The sequence below is a fragment of the Zonotrichia leucophrys genome, chromosome 18 (genome assembly GCF_028769735.1).
Source record: "Zonotrichia leucophrys gambelii isolate GWCS_2022_RI chromosome 18, RI_Zleu_2.0, whole genome shotgun sequence".
Taxonomy (NCBI): domain Eukaryota; kingdom Metazoa; phylum Chordata; class Aves; order Passeriformes; family Passerellidae; genus Zonotrichia; species Zonotrichia leucophrys.
In genome coordinates this window covers 5,294,127-5,317,110 of record NC_088187.1, presented here as the reverse complement: position 1 = coordinate 5,317,110, position 22,984 = coordinate 5,294,127, and the positions used below count along the sequence as shown (strand labels likewise).

Genomic DNA, 22,984 nt, shown 5'->3' with positions numbered 1-22,984 from the left:
GTGGCCTTTCTGGAATTATTCCTGAATTCTTCTGGGTGATTGTTCGTGTCACTGCTTTGACTTTTCCCTTTTGTCTGGCTTGACTGGAGCCCCAGGGCTGATGAGGGATCAGGATGTGGGCAGAGGCATCCCCCAGCACCAGGGATGGGGGCTATTTCCAAGCTGGCTGTGATTTTTGGGGTTTGTCTCTCTGGGGGACTTTTTTTGGAGACCTGATGGTTTGGGTTCCCATTTTCTGGTGGGGGCAGAAGTTCCTTTGGCAAAGGGAGGGAAGCAGTGGAGACTCCCTAAGTTTTGGGTGCAGAAAGAGGCATCAGGATGGAGCTGCTGGCATCAGCCACGCAGAGTGTGTGTCCCAGGCCACATCTGGGTTTGGGGCTCCTGCAGGACACAGTGGGGCTGGTGATCCATGGGTTTGCAGGGCACTGAACTGTCCCTGAGATGGGGATGGGTTTCCTCAGCAGCCCAGGTGGTGAGAAGCTGCCCAAACCAAAGCTCCACCAGCTTTTGGAAAAATCCCATCTGAGATGTTTGCCTGGAGGCTCCCCAAGGTTTCCCCTACAGACACAGCCAAGGCTCTAAGATGTGCTTTGGACTCGTCTCTTTTCTCTTCTCTTCTCTTCTCTTCTCTTCTCTTCTCTTCTCTTCTCTTCTCTTCTCTTCTCTTCTCTTCTCTTCTCTTCTCTTCTCTTCTCTTCTCTTCTCTTCTCTTCTCTTCCTTCTCTTCTCTTTCTTTCTCTTCTCTTCTCTTTCTCTTCTCTTTCTCTTCTCTTTCTTTTTTCTCTTCTTTCTCCTTCTTCTTCTCTTCTCTCTCCTCTTCTCCTCTTCTCCTTCTCTTTCTCCTTTTCTCTTTCTCTTCTCCTTCCCCTTTCTCTCTTTCTCCTCTTTCTTCTCTTCTCTCCTCTCTCTCTTTATCTCTCCTGCTTTTTCTCTCCTGTCTTTCCACCTTTCTGAGACATAAGCAAATTCCAGGGAGGCATCAGTTGTCTTTAACACCCAGAGGAAAAATCGAAGGGAAGGGTTCAATTACCCACATGAAAAATGAGTCTCCTAACAGAGCTCTATCCATTTGCTAGTTGTGCTTGTTTTAAAACTGAATTATAGAGACTGCACATTTTTCCAGAGACAAATGCATTAATTTTTCTCCAAACAGACAAGGGAGAAGCAGAGGGAAAATAAGATAATAAGAGTTTCCACAGTGATTTATATGCCTTTGTGAGAAATAATGGGGGCAGGCAGCAGCGTGCTCCAGCAGCTGGGAGGAAGGGGCAGGGGGGTGGCAGGGACAACTGCAAGGAAAACTGCCAGAAGTCCAAGTCTGATTGTTGGTTTTAGATGATATAAGATCACTTTATGTCTCTGACTGGCTTGAAAAATCTCTCTTCCTCTCTCTCTCTCTCTCTATATATACACATATAAAATATAGACCATATGATGCACTTAAAGCCAGCCCAGACTGTGGTGTTTATACAGGAAAGGATTGTGTTTCTGGCCGACCTCTCCTTCTCCTGACCAAGGATAAACTGGGACCTTTAGAAAACAAAGTGGTGGCTGCAATTTTTAACAGATTTGCTCTTGTATATATTTATACAGGGCAGGCAGGCCCTTCCCCAGGGCAGCCTGCTTGTGCCTGTGGGCAGAAACCAGGGGGGTTGAGTTTATTTTTTTTTTATCTGTTCACTTGGGTTTGATTTATATGGTAAAAGAGATATTTTTATTATAGTGCACAGTAAATTGGGTTTCTTTATTGCTCATGAGAGCTGTTTCCCAAAATTGGACTATTTATATAGCACACTGATTGCAATGTACTTCTGATCTTGATGTCTAACTGTAGGGAATAAAAAAAAAAATACAGAAAATCAGATGTTTTTTAAGAAAACCTGCAACTTCTCTTGAAATAAAATAAAACTTTTTCTCAAGATGATGATGTAGCTCTCAGCAGCTCCCAGGAAATCATCTTGGGTTGGTGACTAAAGACTTTTGGTGGGAATTGGAGGCTCTGGGAGGTTTTGAAGCAGTTTTGTGGTTTGTCCATTGGTGTAATCCACAGGAAACACATCCGTGGGGCCAAAGGCCACCCTGGCTGTGGTACCTCCACTGATGTTTCCCTGCAATTACGGGAATGATTCAATGAATGAATTCCCACTTGGTTTCCCAGCAGAAAATCCTGCAGCGTTCAGATGGACGTGAGGGTGGAGGGAAGTGATGCTTTAAAGCAAATCTTAAATCTGTTCCAGGGCAGATGGTTAATTGTGGAGTTCCATTTATTTGCCTAATGCAAATCATGTCCCATTTGCCCATGGCGCCAGGAGAACCAGATTCCTGTTTGTTTTTGCTAAAAGCTGAATTTTCAGGGAATATTCTGCAGCTCCCACATGAACATCCTGTTTGTGGTCCCAGAGGAGGATGACTTGCACACAGGACAAGCAGCATGGAAAGGTGCTGGGATGAGAAATTGAGAAATAAGAACCCAAATTTCTGTTTGTTTTTGCTAAAAGCTGATGTTTCAGGGAATATTCTGCAGCTCCCACATGAAGCTCCCATTTATGGCCCAATAAGAGGATGACTTGCACACAGGACAAGCAGCATGGAAGGGTGCTGGGATGAGAAATAAGAACCCAGATTCCTGTTTGGTTTTGCTCAAAGCTGAATTTTCAGGGAATATTCTGCAGCTTCCATTTATGGCCCCAGAGGAAGATGACTTGCACACAGGACAAGCAGTGATTCCCATGGAAGGTGCTGGGATGGGGATAAGCTGCCCACACCCTGTTGGTTTGCAAAATTCAGCCTCTTATTCTCATGGTTCCATACCTGAGAAGGTGCTTTGGCTCCTCTTTTCCCATCCCCAAAGTCTGTGGGGCTGGATTCCTGCCCTGGGCCATGAGGGTGTTTCTCAGGGAACTTCCCAACTTCCCAAAAGGGCCTAATTGAAGCCTGTAGAGATTTTTTTTCACAGATTCATGGCTTTTCAAAGGAGAAATTTGCATATTAATAAGAAGCTGTTCAGACTGATTGGCTTAATGTGTTTGGTGTAAGTATAATTAAATGTCAAGGGAAATATATCATGAAGTAATGGAGCTGGAGTTAATTTATCAAACAAAACCGAACCCTAAAGAGGGAGACACTTCCAATAACAAACAGTTCTTTAACCTTCCTCCTTGAGATGATTTGCTTAGTCAGGGCTGAAATGTCGTCTTGGAGATCCTTGAGTGAGAGAGAATGAAGTTGGTTTGGGGATGGAGGTTTTTCCAAAAAAAGGCCCATTTACAGAGCCTTTTTTTCAGATCCTGCACTGCTTTAGTGCATAACTCCAACCTCCATATAAAGTGTCAGGTGCTGCCTTCACATTTTGGTCAGACAAAACAATTCCTCTGATCCTGAAACTCAAGGACACCCTACAGCCTCAGGCATCAAAAAGTACAAAAAAAGTGAATTCGGAGGGGAGAGCAAACTGAGGGAATAGGACTCCATCACCTGAAGCTGTAATTGGACAATTAACCCTTGATATGTCAATGGACCAAAGTTAAAATTGTCTGAAAAACTCATGACCATCATCCATCCTGGGTGCAGCCCCTCTGGGAGGCTTTTGAGTGACCAAAGTGTGTCTATTGAAGGCCTTTAATAAATACCATAATAAATTGAAGGCCTTTAAACAGAGGGTTCCCCCAGGTCCAGGTGGGGAAGGTGCAGCCCTGCTCCCTCCAAGCCCAGCAGCAGCTCCTGGGAGGGTTTCTGGGTGCTGTATCCCTGTGAGACTTCAGAGGTGCCCTTAGAGGGGAAGAATGAGATGGAGATTTATTTATATCAGGTGCTGGGCCATTTGTAGCCATTTTTTGGTCATCCCTCAGTCTTTGCTCTTTGAACTTTTCAGAGCACGTGCCATCTCCTGCTCTGTTCACATCCTAGCTGGGCACAAACCCACAGCCCACACAAACAAAAATCTCAATGCAGGTGCCAAAACTGGGTGGTTTAAGATTGTAATTGAGGGAGGTGAGGTGCAGGCTGAAGGCTGTGCTGATCCCTTCAAGGCTGTGGGATCACATCCTGGCATCCATCTGTGGGATGGAAAGAGGCTGGGAGCTCCCTCTCCATGGGGCAGTGGACAAACAGGCAAGGACTTCCAACAAAACTCTGCTTTAGGTGGGTGCTGGGTTCATGGATTCATGTCCAGCCATGTCCTCTGCTGGGATGAGAAACAGGGACTGACCCTGCTGTGTGCTGGGATGGCAGAAGGAAGCTCTTGATTTGCACTTGCAAGGGATGTGAAAGGATCATGTCCATTGTCTCAGCTGGAAAATCCTCCTTTGGCATGACAGACATAGAGGGGAGTCAGCAGGTTGGGATAAAGAATCCCTTTTCATTTGGGAATGGCATTGAAAATGTGATGAAATCACTGTGAGCCTGATTTTCTCCCTAGTAAAAATCAGCTGGTGCTGCAGGAATTTGGCAAAGCTGCTTAAACTGGACATGGTGCTGGGGAGACCAGAGGTGATAAGTGTTGGGTCCAGGAGGAGTTTGTCCTTCCCAGTGCATGACTGGAGCTGCTGGGAGTGCTCTGGGTTAAAGAGCTCAAGGGGATGTCACCCCAAGGGCAGTGACACCAAGCACTGCAGACATGGCACAGAAAGATCCTTCAGAAGATGCCTGGTGGTGTCTCCATTCCCATACAAAGGTTGGACACGTGTTGAAGGGGCTGTGACCAAGAGCCCTGGGGCTCCTCATCTGTTCCTGGTGGGCAGAGGGGCTGGGATTTACCAGCAATTACCCATTGGAGAGAAAACAATCTGAAACACCTTTCTCCAAAGGCCAGCTGGGCGGCCCAGAGGAGCAGGAGGTGCCACCTGTGATTGCCTCAGCCCCGATGAGTTTCTTGTTCCAGCAGAGGAAATCAATGGCTTGCAGGGCTAATGGCACCAGGGAGTTTCTGCCTGTCAATAGCACTTAGGCCCTGCTGCTCTCCAGATGTGCCTTCCAGCAGGGAGGGTTTTTTGGGAACCTCTTGGCACAGTTTGCTCTCCCAGACTGGTCACGGGATGCTGGGACATGTGGGTCACCCCTCAGCACAAGGAGACCCCTGGGCACAGCACTCCCCATACCTGTGCCCTCAAAGCAGCAGCTCAGCCCCTCAATAATTCATCGGAGCAATTAGACAGAGGGTTTGCGTGCTGTAATGGGCTCTGATCCACACGCTCTCCATCCCAGGAGAGCAGAGGGGCAAGAGCTGAGCACGAGAGGCACAGCAGGGCACGGGATGGAGAGCAGAGCCCCCTCCTTGTGTGCAGCTGCTGCCCCTCACTGCACTGCCCCGAGGCTCTGCAGACAGGGCAGTGACATCTTGGCACCTGTCACCCTGTTCTCGAAGATCTTCCATGCCTTCTGATGTTTACATTTTTATAATGAAACTTTCTTGCACGCTTTTCTGTAAATAATTATTGTTTGACGTTCCTTTCTGGAGGAGGAGGTGGACTGCTGGTTTGTCCAGTGTCATTGGAGAGGTGGCACTGCCATCCTCCAATCCACTGCCACTTTTGGAAATCTATAAATGTTGGAGGCAGAAATTAAACTGCCCTTCTTCTTACCTTGGAGATTCCAGTGTCCATGTTGTGTTATTTTGTGTTCTAGAGGGACAGACCCCAAAGGGAGTGACCCCAAGGGCAGTGACACCAAGGGCAGGGACACCAAGGGGGTGACACGAGGTCACTCTGTGATGCTCTGACAGAGTCTCTGGGGCTGTGTCACCCCCTTATCTCGGGGACACTGCTGTTTCCTGCCTTGGCTCCCTGAGGTGCAGGAAGGATCTTCACCTCTGGAGCAATCAGCAAACAAGCTGCATCCTCCATGACATTCCTTAGATGGATTTCCCAGCTCCTCAGGAAGGGATGAGGCTTCCTGGCTGTGACCTCCTGAGAGCTGGGTGTGTCAGGCCATTCTGGAGGCAGTGAGATCCCTGGCGTGGGTTGTTTTTAAATGCTGAGGTGGTTCAGCCCAATGGTGGAAGCAGTGGAGGTGCCCATGGCACTGGGTGTGCAGCTGGGAGGGTCTGCAGAGGACTGTCACACACATCTTTTTATGAAAATCCTTTCCTTAGGATTTTTCCTCCTGAGAAGCTGAGAGGCCTCAGGAACAAAATGTAAACAATGGTTATCTGCTGCTGTGGAATGCAACAGGTGCATCTGTGATTGGTCTCATGTGGTTGTTTCTAATTAATGGCCAATCACAGTCAGCTGGCTTGGACAGAGAGTCCAAGCCACAAGCCTTTGTTATCATTCTTTCTTTTTCTATTCTTAGCCAGCCTTCTGATGAAATCCTTTCTTCTATTTTTTTAGTATAGTTTTAATGTAATATATATGATAAAATAATAAATCAGCCTTCTGAAACATAGAGTCAGACCCTCATCTCTTTCCTCATCCTCAGACCCCTGTGAACACGGTCACAGAGCACCCCTGGATGGGAAATGGATTTGTAGGGAATCCTCAAAACCTGGCAGAAGGCTCACACAATGTGCATCTGTGTGCAGACCTTGAGATAAGAAATGCTGACTTAGAAATGCCATGGGATAGGACAGACATTGCTGAGAGAGAAATGGAGCTAGAAACAAGTTTGGATATGTATAAGATATATCATATATATATATATATGGGTTTTTTTGTAAAGGATGGCCTTGCAACAAAACCCCATATATATGTATAGGATATATCTATATGATATATATCATATAGATATGTATGTATGGAGAAGAAATCCTGGGCAAAGAGGATTTTTCATAAAATAGGGCAGTGACAGGAGGGAGCTTGCTGCCCTGGGCACAGGAACCATGCCAGGGGGACAGGACAGCCACCTCAGCTCATCCTGAGGAAAAATAATAAAACAGGGATTGTTTCCTGACAGTGGGAGTGAGGCAGAGCTGCTGGAAACCTTTCTGACCACAGCCAAGGGAAAAAACCACAAATATTTCAGCAGGTGACACCCTCATCCTGCATGGCTTGCAGTGCTTCCATGGGGATGGAAGAGCAGTGACACAGGAAATTCCAAGGCCCCTGACTTGTTTTGTGAGGGTGCAGCATCCCCTGAGAGATGGCAGTTGTGTCACAGATCCCTCCAATAACACCACAATTTCCTGGAGCTTTATCTTTGTGCAGAGAGAATGTCTGAACAGCAGGATGGGTAGGGACAGGAGACACCCAGGGCTCCTTGTCCTCTCCCAGGGCTATTCCTGCCTCTTGTTTTGCTCCAAGCCCAGCTTAATCCATCCTCATTAAAATCAGTGGCAAGAGTGTCCTTTTGCTATTGGGTTTGATTTCACATCCAACACCACAGTGAGTGATTTTCTTTTTTTCCTTGCAGACCTCTCTGATCTTTTGCCCCTCTCCTTTCAGCATCCTCGGTCTCACAGCTTTTCTTGGAGGTTTTTTCCTTTAAATTTCTCTCAGTTTCCTGAAATGCATCTTTCCCTGTATCGATTTCACGTGAGATCTGAGGGAGGGCAGAGCAGGAGGCTCAGCTGACTCCCATGCACACTCACAGCTCATCAAAGCAAACACAGAGCCCTGTGAGCTGCACAGCCCCTGGGCTTAGCAGCTGGCCTCATGGGAGGGAGGAATTAATCTCTTTAGGCAGCATTCCTGAATTTATATGTCCATCCACGCTGCTGGTTACATGGAGTTATCACTCTTTGCTAGAGCATCTTTCTTTTCAATCATCTCCTGAACATGCTGCAATGGCACTTCAGGGAGTGTGGGCTGGGCTGGGGGAAGGGGAGTGCTTGTGAGAGCTGGGTTTGGGGTTTTTTTATAGATTCCTCTTGCAAAATCACTGCTTAAAATGCTTTGGAAGAAAAAGAGAGATGGTGGGGTGTGGGAATTCAGGACATTGCTCTGCCTGCCCTGGAGGACTCCAGACCCTGGCAGGGGGCTCAGAGACCTTGGCACAGAATCAAAACCACCTGTGCCTTTGATTTTAACCCATGGAAAAAATTACCAACCTTATATGAAGATTTACAAGCTATGATTTTAATTAGAATGATAGTTAATTTGTCACAGGGTGGAAAAGTAGAATTTTGGGGTTTTTAGAACGGGGGTTCAGAAGCCAAGATGGAAGGATTTGGGCGTGCCTTGTCCTTCTTCTTTCTTCTTCTTCTTGTCCTCCATCTTCTGCTGTGATGGTGACACTTTTGGATTGGTTTAGGGTAGAGACAGACTGTCTAACATAAGTGATAGGTATTGGAAAATTATTGTAAATAAAGTACACGTAGTTCTTAGTATAAAAAGCCAACACCACCCCAAGGGCAGGGGCTGTGCCACAACCCGACCTGCTGGACAGATCTCAGCAGGTGAGAGAGAGAATGGAATAGATAACAGAAAATAAAAGAACCTTGAAAAGCAGACTGAAGAATCCTGACTCCTTCTTGGATTGCAGGTCTGGGAAAAAGAGACTTTTAATACCTTGGGGTCATCTCGACCGCAGAGAATCTGAGAGTGGGGGAAGAAGAAGAAGACGAAGAAGAAGAAGAAGAGAAGAGGAAGAGGAAATAGAAGAAGAAATAGAAGAAATGAGTTGCTGGTGGCAGCAGTGACCCAGGGAGCGGCACACACCGCTGTGGGGCTGTCAGTGAGGCTGCACCAAGCCAGGATGCTGGCTGTGCCTCAGTTTCTCTGTCTGGCTTGTCTGGTAGCTCCATGCTGGAGAGGGCTCTGTGTTCCCCCGGGGCTGCCAGCCCTGTCCCACGCCTGTCACCGCCGTGTCTGGCTCCTGCCTGGGGACAGAATTCTGGCACTGGTTCTGGGGAGGAGTCAGAGATGAAACAAGCCCCCTCAGGCAGTTCATTTTCCCTCTCTGCCCTGCTGCTCCACCCTATCTAGAGGGTCTCATCCACCCTGTGACCTTGTTGCATTTCTGGGAGCAGATCTGGCCCCTCCTTTCCCTTTTCCCCAGCACCCAAGGCTTATTGCAGAGCTGTGGAGCTCTTTCAGAAAGAGCAGCACTTTTTAATAAGTTTTCCCTGCAATGACCCCTTCAGTGGCACCTCCTTAGAACAGCGCTTGCCACCACAACAGATTTCCTTTCCCACCACTGCCTCAGGCTGGGGTCTCCAATCCCAGCCAGACCCTGGACATTTCTCAGAGGAAAATCAAGCTGCAGCAAAGCAGGGAAAAGCTAACAGAGGGCTGATTTCCCCTTTGCAGTTTGCTTTAAGGTGTTACCACATCCGCCAGCAGCTCATCCCAAGCCATGAAAGCAGGAAGGTGCTCTAACACCACATTATTGTCAGTGGGGATTCCCTTTATCTTCACATCTTCAGGACGCATGAGAGATCTTTCATACTCCTCAGCTTGCTTATTCCCCAGCCTGAATGTCCCAAATTCCTGGAGTTTCTCCCAGAGAGAAACCCTCAGCAAAGGTTTGACTTCTCTGGGAGCACATCTTTGCTCAGCCCCTTGTCAGGTGGTTGCAATTGCTTTGGGAAGGGCCATTCCTTGCTCTCTCATTTGTAACATAACAGCCTGGGGTTTGTTTATTATTGCTGTTTTTAGCTGCTGTTGGCTTTTCATTGTTGCTTTTTTGATAGATGGGTTCAATTTTGCTGGCAGGTTGCTCAGGTTTGCAAAGCAGATGCTGCTGCTGCAGGACAGGGACCGTTCACCCCATACACGGGGTCAGAGCCAAGGGGGCAGGGTATGGGGGGCTGCACTGCCAGGAGAGCTGCTGGTGGCATGGTGGGGAACCTCAGAGGGGCTGCAGCCACCCCCCAGCCCCCCTGGGAAGGATGGGACCGTGGGAGATCAGCTGTGGAGAGGGAAACTGCTGAGGATGGGTTTGTGTGTCACCACATGATGAGTGGGAATCTGGTGGTTTGTAGATGCTGCTGAGAAGGCTGGCCTAGAACAGAGGCCAAACAGAGTTAAAGAATGAAGCAGGGATTTATTAAAAGGATCTCCTCAATGGATCCACCTTGGGCAGCACAAGAGCCCAGCCAGGGCTGCATCCAAGGTGAACCAAAATGGTCCCAAAACGCACAACTGAGCATGGGGTCTGTCACTGTGATCAGTTCTGCTCCATTTGCATCTTGCAGTTCATTGTCCCATTCCAGCTTTAGCCCATCCAGTCTCATTCTTGTTTTTCTCTCCCCAGCCCACAGTGTTTGTTCTCCTGGGCTGAGATTTGGATCATTTGTCCTTGGTGCCCAGCTGGAGCAGGAATTGTTTTGTCTCCCTGCTCTGTGCACAGAGCTCACCATCCCCTCATGTGAACCCAGACCCACACACTAAAGCAGCACAGAACCTGAAAAATAGAAAAGCTCAAACCTGAGGCATCCCTGGCTCTGGGTGTGGTGTAGCAGTGATGTGTGTCAGGGATGGGATGTGGTAAGGCAGGCAAGAGGGAGGAGGAGGACAAGGAGAGGAGCTGGGAGTCACCTGCTCCTGTGGCTCCTACACCTCACTGTGGGTAAACAATTTCCACGTTGCATTCCACTTTGGCACAACACAAGCACAGCAAGCAAGACAAGAATTGTGTTTCCCTTCCCTTCCCTTCCCTTCCCTTCCCTTCCCTTCCCTTCCCTTCCCTTCCCTTCCCTTCCCTTCCCTTCCCTTCCCTTCCCTTCCTCCTTCCCTTCCCTTCCCTTCCCTTCCCTTCCCTTCCCTTCCCTTCCCTTCCCTTCCCTTCCCTTCCCTTCCCTTTCCCTTCCCTTCCCTTCCCTTCCCTTCCCTTCCCTTCCCTTCCCTTTCCCTTCCCTTCCCTTCCCTTCCCCTCTCTTCTCCTCCTCCTCCTTCTCCTTCTCCTTCTCCTTCTCCTTCTCCTTCTCCTTCTCCTTTTTCCTTCCTCCAAGAAATAAGAATTGTGCTTCCCTTCTTCTCAGCCTGTCTCTCTGTTCAGAGGGCAGGTGAACCCCACACGTTTTGTCACTGACATGTCCCTCGTTCCCCCTCTGCAGGGAGCTGATGCCCAGGACCCTGGAGGGGCAGATCACCATGGAGAAGACCCCCAGCTACTTTGTGACCAAGGAGGCCCCAGCCCGCATCTCCTCCATGAGCAAGGGCACCAAGCTGATTGTGGTGGTGCGCGACCCCGTCACCAGGGCCATCTCGGACTACACCCAGACCCTCTCCAAGAAGCCTGACATCCCCACCTTTGAGAGCCTGACCTTCAAAAACAGGACTACAGGCCTCATAGACACCTCGTGGAGCGCCATCCAGATCGGCATCTACGCCAAGCACCTGGAGAACTGGCTGCTGCACTTCCCCATCGGGCAGATCCTCTTTGTCAGCGGGGAGAGGCTCATCAGGGACCCCGCGGGGGAGCTGGGCAGGGTCCAGGACTTCCTGGGCCTCAAGAGGATCATCACGGACAAACACTTCTACTTCAACAAAACCAAGGGCTTCCCGTGCCTGAAGAAGGCGGAGGGAAGCAGCAAACCCCACTGCCTGGGCAAGACCAAGGGCAGGACCCACCCTGACATCGACCAGGACGTGGTGCAGAGGCTGAGGGACTTCTACAGGCCCTTCAACATGAAGTTCTACCAGATGACAGGGCAGGACTTCGGCTGGGACTGAGGCTGAAAGAAATAATTTAAGAAAAGGAAAATATAATATAATATATATCTATTTTTTTTACCTATCAGTAGAGAGGCGGGGGGGAAATAATGGGGAGAAAAAAATAATAGCTGTGCTGAAACACACTTTGGTTTTTATCTTTTTTGTTACACTGCTTTGTTTCCTTTCTTCTCTCAGAGAAAAGGGGCTGTGCACACCCAGAAAAGGAGGCTGTGGAGAAACAGCCTGGTCCCAATGACATGAGCAGCTTCCCTCAATGTTTTTTTTCCCTCTGTAAAAAAACACAGGTGCAAAGTTTTTAGCAGTGACAGGGGTGCTGGGGGCAGCTCAGAGTCTTCCTGAAAGTTTAGCCAGGTTTTGCCTTGTAAGGGCCATTTTGGCCAGACCTCACCACTTTTGACAATAAAACAAAGGTGGCTTAATACCTAATTTGGCTTTCCAAATGTTACCTTAGGGGATTTTTTTTATTGCATGAAACATTTGGTGAATTTTGCTTCCACTTATCCAATTTTTTTATTTTACTTTTACCCCCCTTTAAATCAAGCTCTTTTCATCAGCCGAGCTTATTTTTCCTCTTAAGGAAGCCAAAACCAATAATCCTTTGTTTTGTTTTGAGAGAAAATAATTTTGGTAGCCAAAAGTGAAAGAACACAAACGATTCTTTTGACTCTATAATGAAAATTGCCAGGTAGTCAAAAGCCTCATTCACAGGAGCTGGCTCTAAACCAGCGCTCCCTATTGCATCCCTTTTCCTACTCTGACAGCAAAATAGTTTTTTTAAGGTTTTTTTTTTCTAAGAGGGGCCCATCTGAAGGGATTTTGGGGATGGGAAGGAGGTTTCACACTGAGATGATGCTCATGGCACACCCTGAAGGCGTTTGGGGTGCCCACCATCCCACCAGGGATGTGCAGGAAACTTCTTGGTGTCCAGTGGACATGGTTGAAGCCATAATGATGAATGTTTTAAGTTGGGCCAGTCTTAAGTAGACTGGAGGAAGGGTTGGTTGGGAAAAGGTGACAATAATCATGTCCAGAAAGAGGAATTAGAAAGCAGTAGTTCTTTCCTAAAGGAGAACTGAGGGGGAACCTTGAAGGTTGTGAAGGACACCAGGCAAAACCTTTAGCACGTTTTTTTAGCTGGTGGAAATGTTTCAGTGACAGAAATCTCTTAGTGAAGCAGAGTCTTTTATTACCATGGGCTCATTTATCTGCTGGCTCTTGATCTTCAGCATTTCTGAGCTCTGGTGGTACCCAGTGACACCTTGGTGCTGCATAAACCACATGGGAGTGCTCCCTGTCCTGAGCCCAGCTCTGAAGGGGTAAAACCTGAGGGGGTAAAACAAACTGTGTGGGATCCCCCAGGAATGTGGTGAGGAAGGAGCCTGGGGATGAAGTTCACTGGCTGCCTGCATACCAGCAAAAATATTCATAAAATCCCAGCAGAGATTTCAGAGTCCAGAGAGAATTGGAGCAGAGTTACAATTTCACCTGAGAGGGAGGCAGTTCTACATTGGAAAGTTAGGAAAAGGGTTTGGGGACCCTCTCAGCCTCATGGCACTGAATTCCTCTGCATGTGCTGAGCCACAGCTTTTCCTGGCTGCCCTGAGCCACCTTCCTGCTCAGCCCTACACATTTCCTGTTCCCAAAGATGGGAGCCCTGGAACCTTCCCATGCCCTGAAGACACAAACCCACAGGGTTCTGCATGCCAGGCCCCTTTCCCAAGGGGATCAAACAGCTTGATCTGTGGCACAGCTCAGTGCCATGTTCACCCCCTCCACTGCTGCTTTCACCTCTTCCCCCATTTATGTCCCATTTTAAGGCTTCTTTTGGCCATGTCCCATGCCACATCTGCATAAACACAACACCTGAGCAGAAAGGAGGGTGAGGCACCACACAGACCCCAACATCCCTTCAGCCCCTCAAAATTCAGACAAAACATGACCTGAGAAGATCAGAGATGGTCACAGAGATGGGACCATGGTCCCTCCCAGCATCAGAAGCTGGGAGAACATTGGGTTCTTCATAATGGTGTCATATTATTCCTTCCCACAGGAGGTGAGGGGAGCAATCTGCCTGTGCTGGTCAGAATGGGCATGAGCTGTACCCAAAAGGATGGTGGGGAATTATTGGAACAAATATTCCAAGAGCAAGGTTTTGGGGCAGGAATAGGGATGGACAGTCCCCCATGCAGTGCTCTTTATTCACATGGAAAAACCAAAGTGGTAGCAAGGGTGAGGCATCAGTCACTCACAGGCATAATCAAACAGTGCCAGAACCAGTAAGGCACAAAATCTGAGGTCTTCCAGCTGAAAAGAAGATTTTAGCATGCCATTTCTTTGGTATTTCAAGGAGAATGAAGGTTGGGATAATACAGACGTGGCTTTGATAAATTAGCTGGTTTAAGCCCAGCTGGGATCTCAGCTCCACTCACTCCACAGGTGAGACACAGGGAGAATTGGAAAAGTAAATCTAAGGAAACCTGAGGGTTGAGATAAAGACAATTTAATAGGTAAAGCAAAAGCAAAGCAAACCAATAAATTAATTCCAGGCTTCCCATGGGTGCTCAGATGCTCATCCCCAGGACAGCAGAGCTCCCTCACATTTGGAATGGCGACTTGAGAAGACAAACACTATCACTCCAAAAATTCCCTGCTTCCTTCTTTCCCCACTTTCATATGCTGAGCATGATGCCATATGGTCTGGAATATCCATATCCAATATGAGCATGATGTCATATGGTCTGGGATATCCCCTGCATCCACCAGGGTCAGCTGTCCTGGCTGTGTCCTGTCCCAGCTCCTTGTGCATCCCCATTTTCCCCACTGGAGGAACAGGAAAAGCCTTGATGCTCTGTAAGAGCTGCTCAGCCCCACTGAAAACACCCCTGGGTTACCAGCACTGTTCCCAGCACAAACCCAAACCACAGTCCTGTGAACAAAATGAACCCTACCCCAGCCAAAACCAGCAGACAAATACGAACATCACTTAGGAGTGTGATGCTTTAAAAAATCAATAGAGTTATATTGCTGTTTTCTCCCACACGGTCACATTTGCACTGCCATAAAGCAGCTTTATAGGGCCACAGACTGGGCTCCCCATATTGCACAAGCAGCAGCAATACCAAGCATTTTTTACAGCTGAATATCTGCACCTGCCACCAAATCCCTGCCATTAAATCAGCAGAGCCTTGATATGTACAAAAACCCATCAAATGTGCCTTTAAAATCTCTTCCCAGCACATCAAGCTCAGCCACTTAGGAATCCTTTCCTCTAAATTCTTCAGTGTTTTGCTCCCCCTCATTTCCAGGGGTTTGAATACCTTGTTGCACACCTTGTAAAGCTATTTAGGGATCTGGGGCTGTGATTGATTGCTTTTGATCTGGGCCATAAGTAGTTTGGAAAATCCCTCCACGTATGAACAATGGCTTTTAAAAAGAGGTCATGCAACCAAATTGCTTTGAACTCTAATAGCATTTAAGCCTCTAAACTCTTTAGGCTTATTTGAAAATCCAGCCATGAAGTTTAGATTATTTTAACCTTAAGAAGAATTGGGAGGTAAACTATTGAAAACCACATCCCTCCTGGGCCTGCAGTGCTGGGCACGTGTGTTGGAGGGGAAATCAAAAGTAGCTATAAATAAAAAAGTGTTTTTCTTAAAGAAACAAAAGCAGAAAAATCTAAATATTAACTATGAGAAAATAATAAATTTGTTAGGTTAGTAAAATGGTTCTGGTCTCAATAATCTGCCATTAGGCATTGATGAAAGTCAGGCATGATGCAACATTTGGATTTTAGAACAAAATCAAAATTTTGGATTTGTTTTGAGGGAAAAAAAACAACCCACACCAATCTTTCTATCAGCATCAAGTATCAAAATGATCATGAATTTTACAAAATGAAGCCTGGGTTGCCCAGGAGGTGGATTCCCCATCCCTGGAAGTGTCTGAGGCCAGATTGGCCTTGCAGCATCCTGGGGTGGTGGAAGGGAATGAGATCAGCTTTGTGGTGGATTCCAGTCCAAACCATGCCCTGGTTCCATGATCTTTGAGGAGACAGACACAGCCTCAGATGGCACCACAGCTCTCCTGCACTGAGAACACAGCAGTGTGGGTTTGGGTGTGCTGAGCACCAGGATTGCCCCAAAATCTTCTGTGCTGGCATTCAGAGGGGTCTGAGGATAAGGGAAGAGACAAGGATCTGGCTCTGTGTTTCAGGAGGCTGATTTATTATTTTATGATATATATTACATTAAAACTATACTAAAAGAAGAAAAGAAAAGGTTTCATCAGAAGGCTGGCTAAGAATAGAATAGCCAAGAAGAATGATAACAAAGGCAGCTGTCCCAGACGCTCTCCTTATGAGCCAGCTGACTGTGATTGGCCATTAATTAGAAACAACCACATGAGACCAATCACAGATGCACCTGTTGCATTCCACAGCAGCAGATAATCAATGTTTACATTTTGTTCCTGAGGCTTCTCAGCTTCTCAGGAGGAAAAATCCTAAGGAAAGGATTTTTCATAAAAAGATGTCTGCGACAGTCTTCAAAAATAATTTTTTCCCTAACTGCTGCTGACATGCTCACCCAGTCCATTGAAGGTGAGATCTCCCTTTAACACATCAGCAACAGCTTTCAGCCAAACCTGGGGGGTGGGGAAGCTCTTTGCTCTCTTTTCAACTGAAAAAATCAGAGAAATTATATTTTCTTTACCAGTGCAGTTTGGCATGGCAATGCCAGGTGTGTGTGCTGCTATAAAATCCATCCCTGCCATTCCTGGCAGGGGCTGCTATGCCCATGGGATCCTTGATTTTGTGCCATAGGGAATTTTATCCTCAGCTGCTGTGGAAGTGCTGCCACTCCATGATCCACACAGATAAAATGAGTTTATACATCCTGGGGATCAGTGTGTGACACTCCTCTGCCTGATGTCAGGGTGCCCTGGGGGTGCAGCACTAAGGAGCCAAATTTCCAGCAATAATTTGGCTTTTCCTGCCCTGTACAGGGTGATTCTGGCTTGCACTGGTTTCCAGTTCTCCTTCACACTTCACGGCATCAAGTCTCCAGATGAAGGGGAAACATTCCCCATTTTCCTAAGCATTAAAACATTCCTTTGTTGTATACAGCAGGTTCTGGGGTTTCTCTCCTCCCTCCCCTTCACTTGGTGATAATGTCATCCTTCTCCCTTTGGTGCTATTTCAGTATGGGAAAAAAAAATTAATTTAAGAATGAAAAAGCACACGTTTAATAAAGTTTACGGGTACTGAGAGGCTGTGCTCTCTTTTTGCTGGTGGCAGCAACCTGGAAAGAGGGGGCATAAAAAGAGGAAAAAACCTCAAAATTTATGAAAAAGGGGGAAAACCACAAAATTACCCATTTGTGTCTGATTTTAGTGTTCTAAACCTCATTCAATCCATGGCTCTGCCTTCTGTGAACTCCCCAGTGGCATCACTGTTTCCATGACCTCTGGTCTTGCACCACATCAAGGTCAATGCCATATTCCTTTCTTTAAATTGCAAAAATCCTCCAAAATTCAGGTTTCACTTAAAAATTCAGGTTTCCCTGTCTCCCCCAGTGCTCAGCCTTTTGCTGTCCCTGGCCCTGCCACGTCCACAGCATTTCTCCACTGAGATGGAAGAATTCCTGCTTGCCCTGACCAGGATTGTCCCAGTTCACAGTGTGTGAAACCCGAGGGGAAAGGAATTCCTCAAGAAATATACACAGTGGAGAAACCCCCCTCCTGTGTGGTCAAGTAAAATGATATTCTATTTACTTTTTCAGATGTATAAACAGATTAAGTCCCAGGGAAAATATGCTCCCAAACTTCATAATATTTTATTAAACCACTGAAGTTTAATATAATCTTTTGGCTTCCACAGAAAAAAAATTTCCATTTCTTTTTCTGAGTACCTTTGATTTTATTTTCTTTTAATTACGGTTATCCGGAGTTAACGATCTGGGGTTTGCACTCCACCCAGAAAGGACTATCCAGATTAGGAGTGGGGAATTCTGCTGAAATACAGAAATACAGAAATATTCATGTGGTGGTAAGAAGTCAACCACACCAGAAAACTCTGGAGAAGCCAATGTGCAGAATTATTTCTGGCTGCATTCCTCAGTTCATTTCTTACCTAAAATATTGGCCAGCCATGGCTTTTGTGAAGAGTTATACCTCTGTCACTATAGGACATGAAAGAACACAAGCACACACTGCTGTTCTCAAGGTGAAGAAAAAGGGAAGTTTATTTTCTGACTCCAACATTTATAGTTTTCTAAAAGTGACAGCGGATTGGAGGGTGACAGTGCCACCTCTCCAATGACACTGGACAAACCAACAGTCCATCAACTCTCTCCTCCTCCATAAAGGAATGCAAAACAATGAGTTATTTACAGAAAGTGTGTGAGAAAGTTCACTACAAGGATGTCAACATCAGAAAGCTTAGAAAATCTTAAAAAACCAGGGTGACACACCTCCTCTATCTTCTGCCTGTCCATGCTGCTTTTCCATCCTGGGGAAAGCTCTCCTGAGCTCATCTCCAGCTCATGAGTTCATCCCTCATGGACACAGATCTGGATCATCCATCGGGGCGTGAAGCTGCAGGAGAAGCCAACACCACCCTGAGCCTGGAGCACACAGCTGGCCCCTGACCTGCCAGTTGTGCTGGCCATGGAATGCCCCACAGGCAGCCTGGCTCCTGGGGAAAGCTGCTGGGAGCCAAGCAAAGCCCCTCAGGAAACACCCAGCACCTGCATTTCCACCTTGTTAATTAGGAATGATGATGGCCATCATGGTCATTTGCACTTTTCCAGTTGTGTGGATTCTGGAGGGCAGATTTGGTGGTGTGAGTGTTGCCTGAGGTGCTCAGTGCTGCAGAGGAACTGCAAATGTTGCTTGTCAGCCCCACCAATGTGTCCCTGTAGCTCAGATCAACTTCTGGAAATGGAGATCAGCTCTGGAAATGGAGATCAGCCCTGGAGATGGAGAGCAGCTCCTGGAAATGGAATTTGCCCTGGAAATGGAGATCAGCTCCCTCCTCGAAATGGAGATCAGCCCTGGAGATGGAATTAGCCCTGGAAATGGAATCAGCCCTGGAGATGGAGACCAGCCCTGGAATGGAGATCACCTTCTGAAATGGAGATCAACCCTGGAGATGGAACAGCCTGGAGATGCAAGTCTCCTTCACACCAGCCTCTCTGAGTTTCCCCATTGGTGCCCAGGCAATGGTGAGGCTGGAGGTCAGACTTGCCTGGCCAGAGTTTCTCCATGTCATTTCCTTCATTCTTCCATCGACTGCTGTGATTTAGGGGTGTGGGCAGCAATCTAAAGGAAATGACTGAGAGGCATTGGCTGGGGGGCGCTCACAATCCCTGGGAGAGAATCAATAGATTTTCTATCCAGCTCCCACTGGGGACCCCCAAGGCTGGGCACAGAGGAGGTGGCAGGGCAGTGAGAACCTTCTCTTGAGCAGGACAGGTTTGTGGGCACAGAGGAAAGAGGCCAAATGCCTCCTGTTGACAGGGCAAACACAGTCACCACCTAATTCCACACCTTTCTGCTCCCTCCCAGCTCTGCAGGGCTCTGCCAGTGCACAGTGAGCACCAGTGGTGTCCTGGCATCCAGGGCTTTGGGGTGTGCAGGGCTGATGGAGGCAGAGGGACCATCCCACCAGGCCGGATGGAATGCCAGGAGCCATCTCTCTGCTGGGTTTGAATCAGCTCTGTTCAGTTCTGACAGGGTCTGGTGGTCCTGCAGTCCAAGAAATGCAATTTACGGGCACATCCTGTCCCACAGGCACATCCCCACCCACCTGCCACAGGAATTATAAAGAAAAACCCAATGGCAATGATACACCATGACTCAAAACCACCTCACTGCTCCCCTTTCCTTTGACTCTGAGACCAAAACTCCTTCATTTTTCCACAAGGGGAAGAAGATTCAAGGTTAAATGAAGAAATTATTTGTATGACTTCTCTTGGGAGCTGCTGGGGCTCAGGGCACAGCCAGCTCTGCCTGTAGAAATTGGATATTAACCCTGAGTGAGCAAGATGGGAGCTCTGCCTGACCTGCAGTGAGCCTGGTGTCTGGGAGATGCTGCTGATGGAGTAAAGGGCTGCACAAACACATCTGGGGTCATATCTGGGCTTCCACCAGCTTGGAAATCTTGTAAGTTGGGAGGTAAACTATTGAAAACCACATCCCTCCTGGGCCTGCAGTGCTGGGCATGTGTATTGGAGGGGAATTTAATAGTAGCTATAAATAAAAAAAGTGTTTTTCTTAAAAAAAAAGGCAGAAAAATCTAAACATTAACTATGAGAAAATTATTAGGTTATTAAAATGCTTCTGGTCTCAACAATCAAATCTGCCATTAGGCATTGATGAAGCTCAGGCTTATACACGATGCAGCATTTGGATTTTAGGAGAAAATCCAAATTTTGGATTTGTTGTAAGAAAAAAAACCAACCCACACCAACCTTTCCATCAGCATCAAGTGCCAGATTGACAGAACTGACCTTTTGACAGAATTGACCTTTTTCCAGCAAAGCCTGGTCCTGGATGCAGCATTCCACAGCAGACCCCAGAATGGTTTGGGTGGGAAAGGAGCTCAAAGATTATCTCATTCCACCCAGGCAGGGACAGCTCCCACTGTCCCAGGCTGCTCCAAGCCCTGTCCAGCCTGGCCTTGGGCATTTCCAGGGATGGAGCAGCCACAGCTTCTCTGGGATTTCCAGGGAATGGACACCCAAATTCAGAGTTAGGTGTCTGAACCACCTGAACCCCTGTCAGACACAATGATGGGGATGACATGGGGACAGAGAGGGGCTCGTGGTGTGGGACACACACAGGGGTCTTGGGATGAGGGAAGAGACGAGGATCTGACTCCATGTTTCAGAAGGCTGATTTATTATTTTATTATATATATTACATTAAAACTATACTAAAAGAATAGAAGAAAGGATTTCATCAGAAGGCTAGCTAAGAATAGAATAGAATAAGAAGGAATGATAACAAAGGCAGCTGTCTCAGTCTCTCTGTCTGAGCCAGCTGACTGTGATTGGCCATTAATTAGAAACAACCACATGAGACCAGTCACAGATGCACCTGTTGCATTCCACAGCAGCAGATAATCAATGTTTACATTTTGTTCCTGAGGCTTCTCAGCTTCTCAGGAGGAAAAAATCCTAAGGAAAGGATTTTCATGCAAAGATGTCTGCGACAATGGTTGGACCCTGGGCATTGTCACCCCAGAAGGCAATGCCACCCTCTGCAACCCCTGCCTGGACAGCCAAACCACCCCACCAGCCTGGGAAATTCATCCTGCTTTGACACCCCATATTTTACCAGCTTCACTGAAGGGAAAATTGTCATATGCTTCCACTTTTCGAGGAGCTGAGCTGTCCTTTTGATAGCAGCTGCCAGCATAAATATACATGAGAAACAGGTTTTCAGTTCCTGAAAAATGTCTAAAAATTGTAAACAATCCCCAAGTCATATGGGGATAAACAGTCAGAATTTTAATATTGTTTATAGTTTAAAAAAGCAACAGTTGTCTGAGTCGAGTCAAGCCAAGTCCTTTTGAATAGATAATGTTCAAACATTTGGTTTCAATTCTCCCAAACCTTCAGCAGAGAAGTCCCATTCATGGAATATTTAGCTTACAATTCATAATGAAAAAGTATTACAGAGTAGAAAACTGGATTTTCTACTTCAAAAAATAAATGGCCTCAGATACTGAACCATCTTGAAAACCCTTTTTAGAAAAAAAAATAAAAGGAGAAACAAAACCACTCAGCCAAGAAGTTTATTCAGGCTGTTCTACTGCTGAAAATTCCAGTTTTGCTGAGTTAGTTGTTTGTTTCACTTAACAAACAGGAATATTCAATCAAAAACACAGTTCTGCTTGTCAGGCTGAGAGCAGACGTGGCCCTCATTGTCCCCACACTCTAGCACAGAGCTTCTGACACTGGGGAGAGTGGAAAAGAAACTTCTTTAATTTCCTTTTTGCATTAGAGTTCATTAGGAAAAATCCCCCTCATTGTGCCTGCATTTGCATGTCTTCTGTGGATGTTTAAATTATATTTTCCTGTGGTTGTTTGGGTTTATTTTTTCCAGTTTCATGTGTCTTTCCTGTATCACTGACACTGGATCGCTTCCCTGCTCACAATTAATTCCTGAAATAATTTATTTCACTTCTGTCACTGTTCCTCAGCTGGATGGCTCACACAAACAGAATTTGCTAGTTGTGTTGGTGGGAAATTATTTATTTAAGCTATTGGTATTGGGGAATAATCAGTCAAGTTTCATGGCAGGACTCCTTTTCCCAGACTGGATATGACATTTCTCAGGAAGAAAGGAAAAGTTACTATAAAGCTTTACTGGATGCATTTTGCATGCTTCACTTTCCCTTATCATAGAAAATAATTAAGTTTGGAAAAGCCCTCTAAGATCACCAAATCCAACCATTAATCCAGAACTGCCAGGCCTACCACTAAACCATGTCCTCAGGGGCCACATTTGCACATTTTTTAAAGGTGATTCCACCATTTCCCTGGGCAAAAATGCACCAGATCTTATGAGTTTTGAACCAGAATTTATTTTTTATTCAGAGGGTGGGCAGGCCCTGGCACAGGTGCCCAGAGCAGCTGAGGCTGCCCCTGGATCCCTGGAGTGTCCAAGGCCAGGCTGGACAGGCCTCGGAGCAGCCTGGGACAGTGGGAGGTGTCCCTGCCATGGCAGAGGTGGCACTGGATGGGCTTTAAGGTCCCTTTTAACAAAAACCATTCAATCAACTGACATTTTGGTTTGGATTATTGCTGCTGTCCTCTGCTCCAGATCTCCTGGATGCACACAAAGAGGGGTTCATGTGGGACCCCGGAGCAGTTGGAGAGAGCTGTGCAGAGCATCAGAGAGTTCCTGCCCTGAAACACAGCAGAGGCAGCAGAAAAAAAAAGAAACAAAAGAGCTCCCAGATGTTCCACTTGACTTTCTATCAGGCTCTTTGCTACCTGTGTGGCCTTGGCAGAGCCCTGGGGTTTCTTGGATGTGAGCTCCCCTGCTCCTGCTGGATCCATCCCAGGCTGGGAGCTGGCTGGTGCTCAGGGAGGAGCAGCCAAGCTGCAGCTATTTCCTCCTTCCTCTCCCAGCCCGTAGGCTGTGCTCCAGTGTCTCTGCTGAGAGGAGAAGTTTTTTTGATTCATCAAATGAAATAAAGATTGGAGGGATGAAAGGGAAGGAGCTGCAGGTGGGGAGACCTCACATAGCTGGAGTGCAGCTGTCTCTGTAGGGCTCAGTCCTGCAGAATTTGTGCTTCACCCCTTTCCCTATTCCATCTCCAGGAATGAGAGATTTTTCCACCCTTCCTTTCCCCCAGCCCTTCTCCCCCTCACACCCAGGGCTAGGGCACTGGCTTGTCACACACATCTTTTATGGAAAATCCT

The 22,984-nt window shown here is 47.0% G+C and overlaps 1 protein-coding gene across 1 annotated transcript in view; it reads left to right on the top strand.

Moving 5' to 3' along the window:
• LOC135455340 (heparan sulfate glucosamine 3-O-sulfotransferase 3A1-like) overlaps window positions 1-11,865 on the top strand; it is a 34,759-nt gene extending 22,894 nt beyond the window's left edge. Inside the window, exon 2 of the mRNA XM_064728485.1 lies at window positions 10,931-11,865. Within this exon, the coding sequence (XP_064584555.1) occupies window positions 10,931-11,549 (619 nt within the window). The 3' untranslated portion in view covers window positions 11,550-11,865. The remainder of the gene's footprint in view (window positions 1-10,930) is intronic.
• Window positions 11,866-22,984: the final 11,119 nt, after the last annotated feature.